Genomic DNA, 2,543 nt, shown 5'->3' on the forward strand with positions numbered 1-2,543 from the left:
AAAAAAAAAAAAAAAAAAAGAAAGAAAAATAATTAAAATATTAAAGTTAATTTCACTTTCTAAATGTGGCTAAATGTGACTACTAGAAGATTTACCATGGCTCTCCTACCAGACACAGCTGCTCCAGAGCCAGTTGGCCTGGGTTTGAAAGCTGGCCCCACGACTTGTGAGCTGTACTGCGTGGGCAAACTGCTGACCTTGCCTATGCCTCGGTCTAGTCGTTCGTAAAGGAGTAAGAACTGGACCAACTGCACATCACCCCACTGCAGGGGTCAAAGGACTTTGTATAAAGTGCTCTTAGAAGACAGCCCAGCATTTAGATACTGCAAGTCTAAGCATTCATTTCAGAGACTGACAAGATTAAATAACTTTTTAAAAAAGTAACAGCTTTATTGAGATAAAGTTCACACACCATAAAAGCCAGTCTTCTGGGCCAGGCGCAGTAGCTCATGCCTGTGATCCCAGCACTTTGGGAGGCCAAGGCAGGCAGGTCAACTGAGGTCAGGAGTTTGAGACCAGCCTGACCAACATAGAGAAACCCTATCTCTACTAAAAATACAAAATTAGCTGGGCATGGTGGTGCATGCCTGTACTCCCAGCTACTTGGGAGGCTGAGGCTGAAGAATCTCTTGAACATAGGAGGTGGAGGTTGTGGTGAGCTGAGATCTTACCATTACACTCCAGCCTGGGTAACAAGAGCTAAACTTCGTCTCAAAAAAAAAAAAAAAAGACCAGTCTTCTAAAACAGACAATTCAGTGGTTTCTAGTATGTTCACCAAGTTGCATACTCATCACCACTACTTCTAGAGCATTCTCATTCCTGCAAAAAGAGACTCCATATCCATCAGCAGTCACTCCCCAGTCTCTCCTTCACTCAGCCCTTGGCAACTACTAACCTACTTTCTATCTCTATAGATTTCCCAAATTTGAACTTTCATTTAAATTGAATCATAAAATATGCAGTCTTTGTGACTAGCTTCTTAGCATGTTTGTAAGGTTCACCCATGTTGAAGCATCTGTGAGCACTTCTTTCTTATGGTCAAATAATCTCTTCTTCTACAAATAGACCACATTGTGTAATCCATTCAGCCTCTGATGGACATCTGGGCTGCTTCTACCTTTTGGCTACTGTGAACAATACAGCAGGGCAGAGAGGCTGGGGATCCTTTCATCAGAGCCCTGAGCTGAGTCCTGTCTGGTCCCTACTTGCCATGTGGCCTTGAGCAAGTCATTTCCACTCTCTAGGCCTCAGTTTCCCTACCTCTAAAAGGAAGATGTTTAACTAAGTGGGTCTCAATCTGAGTGATCTGGCTGCCTGGGAACACTGGGCAATGTCTGGAGACATTCTGAGTTATTGCAGTGGAGCAGGAGATGCCACTATCACCCAAAGTGTGGGTGTCATGGAAGTTGCTAAACCTCAAATGCACAAGACAGCCCCCAACAACCAAGAATGACCTGGTTCCCAACTATCAATAGTGCGAAGGTTCAGAAAGCTTGCATCAGGCTAAGATGCAATGCAAACTTCTGAGGAACTGCCAAACTGTTTTCCAAAATGGCTATAGCACCTTATAATCCTCCTAGCAATATACGAGGGTGCTAATTTCTCCACATCCTCACCAACACACCTATGTTATAGCCAGCCTAACAGGTCCATCAATGGCTTTTCAAGTCTTTTCTATTTAATATTAACAATGTCTGGAGTTGTTTTCAGAATGCCAGTGTCATAAAGAAAAAGATTAGTCGTTTTCTTACCTGGTGCCTATAATTATACCAGCCATTTGAACCGGCCACGATCACCACCCAGTGCTTGCCTCCATCTTCAGGATCATCTATGGGAAGAGCACCAATGCCCAGGGCCACGCTGAGGAATACAGCTACTTTCCAAGCCATTCTGCACCGTGCAGAAACCTGAGAAGGGAAAGGCAGAGTCAAGTAAAAAGAAACAAGAACAGATCAACGTTGTCAGCCCCTAGAAAAGATCACAGTAAATGGGTCAGAAAGATAAGGCCATTTAACCACCAGACACAGTAAGCTGAGGATAACAGTGAAGGTAGAGAGGATTGCTCCATCCTCCACTTGGAGAAGGGGCTGTCCATACCCGCGGACCTTCACTACAAGTCCAAGTCACACGCATAAAACCGAAGAATATCCAGAAAGGTCTCTGGATAAAGTTTTTTAAAAGTTTTTGACACAACTCAAAATACAGCAGATAAAATTCATCAACAAAATTCACTGTTGGAAAAATATCTACCACATACTATGAACTATTTACAAGAAAAGAACATACATGTGAAATAAACTGTAGGCCAGGCGCGGTGGCTTACGTCTGTAATCCGAGTACTTTGGGAGGCAGAGGCAGGCGGATTACCTGAGGTCAGGAGTTTAAGATCAGATTGGCCAACATGGCAAAACCCTGTCTCTACTAAAAATTCAAAATTAGCTGGGCGTGGTGGCACACATCTATAGTCCCAGCTACTAGGGTGGCTGAGGTAGGATAATCACCTGAACCCAGGAGGTGGAGGTTGCAGTGGGCCGAGATCATG

The 2,543-nt window shown here is 44.0% G+C and overlaps 1 protein-coding gene across 1 annotated transcript in view; it reads right to left on the reverse strand.

Annotated features, from left to right (window-relative positions):
- The window catches only part of LGMN (legumain), a 40,430-nt gene that overhangs the window by 28,565 nt on the left and 9,322 nt on the right, over positions 1–2,543 (reverse strand). Inside the window, exon 2 of the mRNA XM_037745168.1 lies at positions 1,753–1,908. Within this exon, the coding sequence (XP_037601096.1) occupies positions 1,753–1,890 (138 nt within the window). The 5' untranslated portion in view covers positions 1,891–1,908. The remainder of the gene's footprint in view (positions 1–1,752; positions 1,909–2,543) is intronic.

The sequence above is a fragment of the Cebus imitator genome, unplaced genomic scaffold, assembly GCF_001604975.1.
Source record: "Cebus imitator isolate Cc_AM_T3 unplaced genomic scaffold, Cebus_imitator-1.0 Scaffold193, whole genome shotgun sequence".
Classification (NCBI taxonomy): Eukaryota; Metazoa; Chordata; class Mammalia; order Primates; family Cebidae; genus Cebus; species Cebus imitator.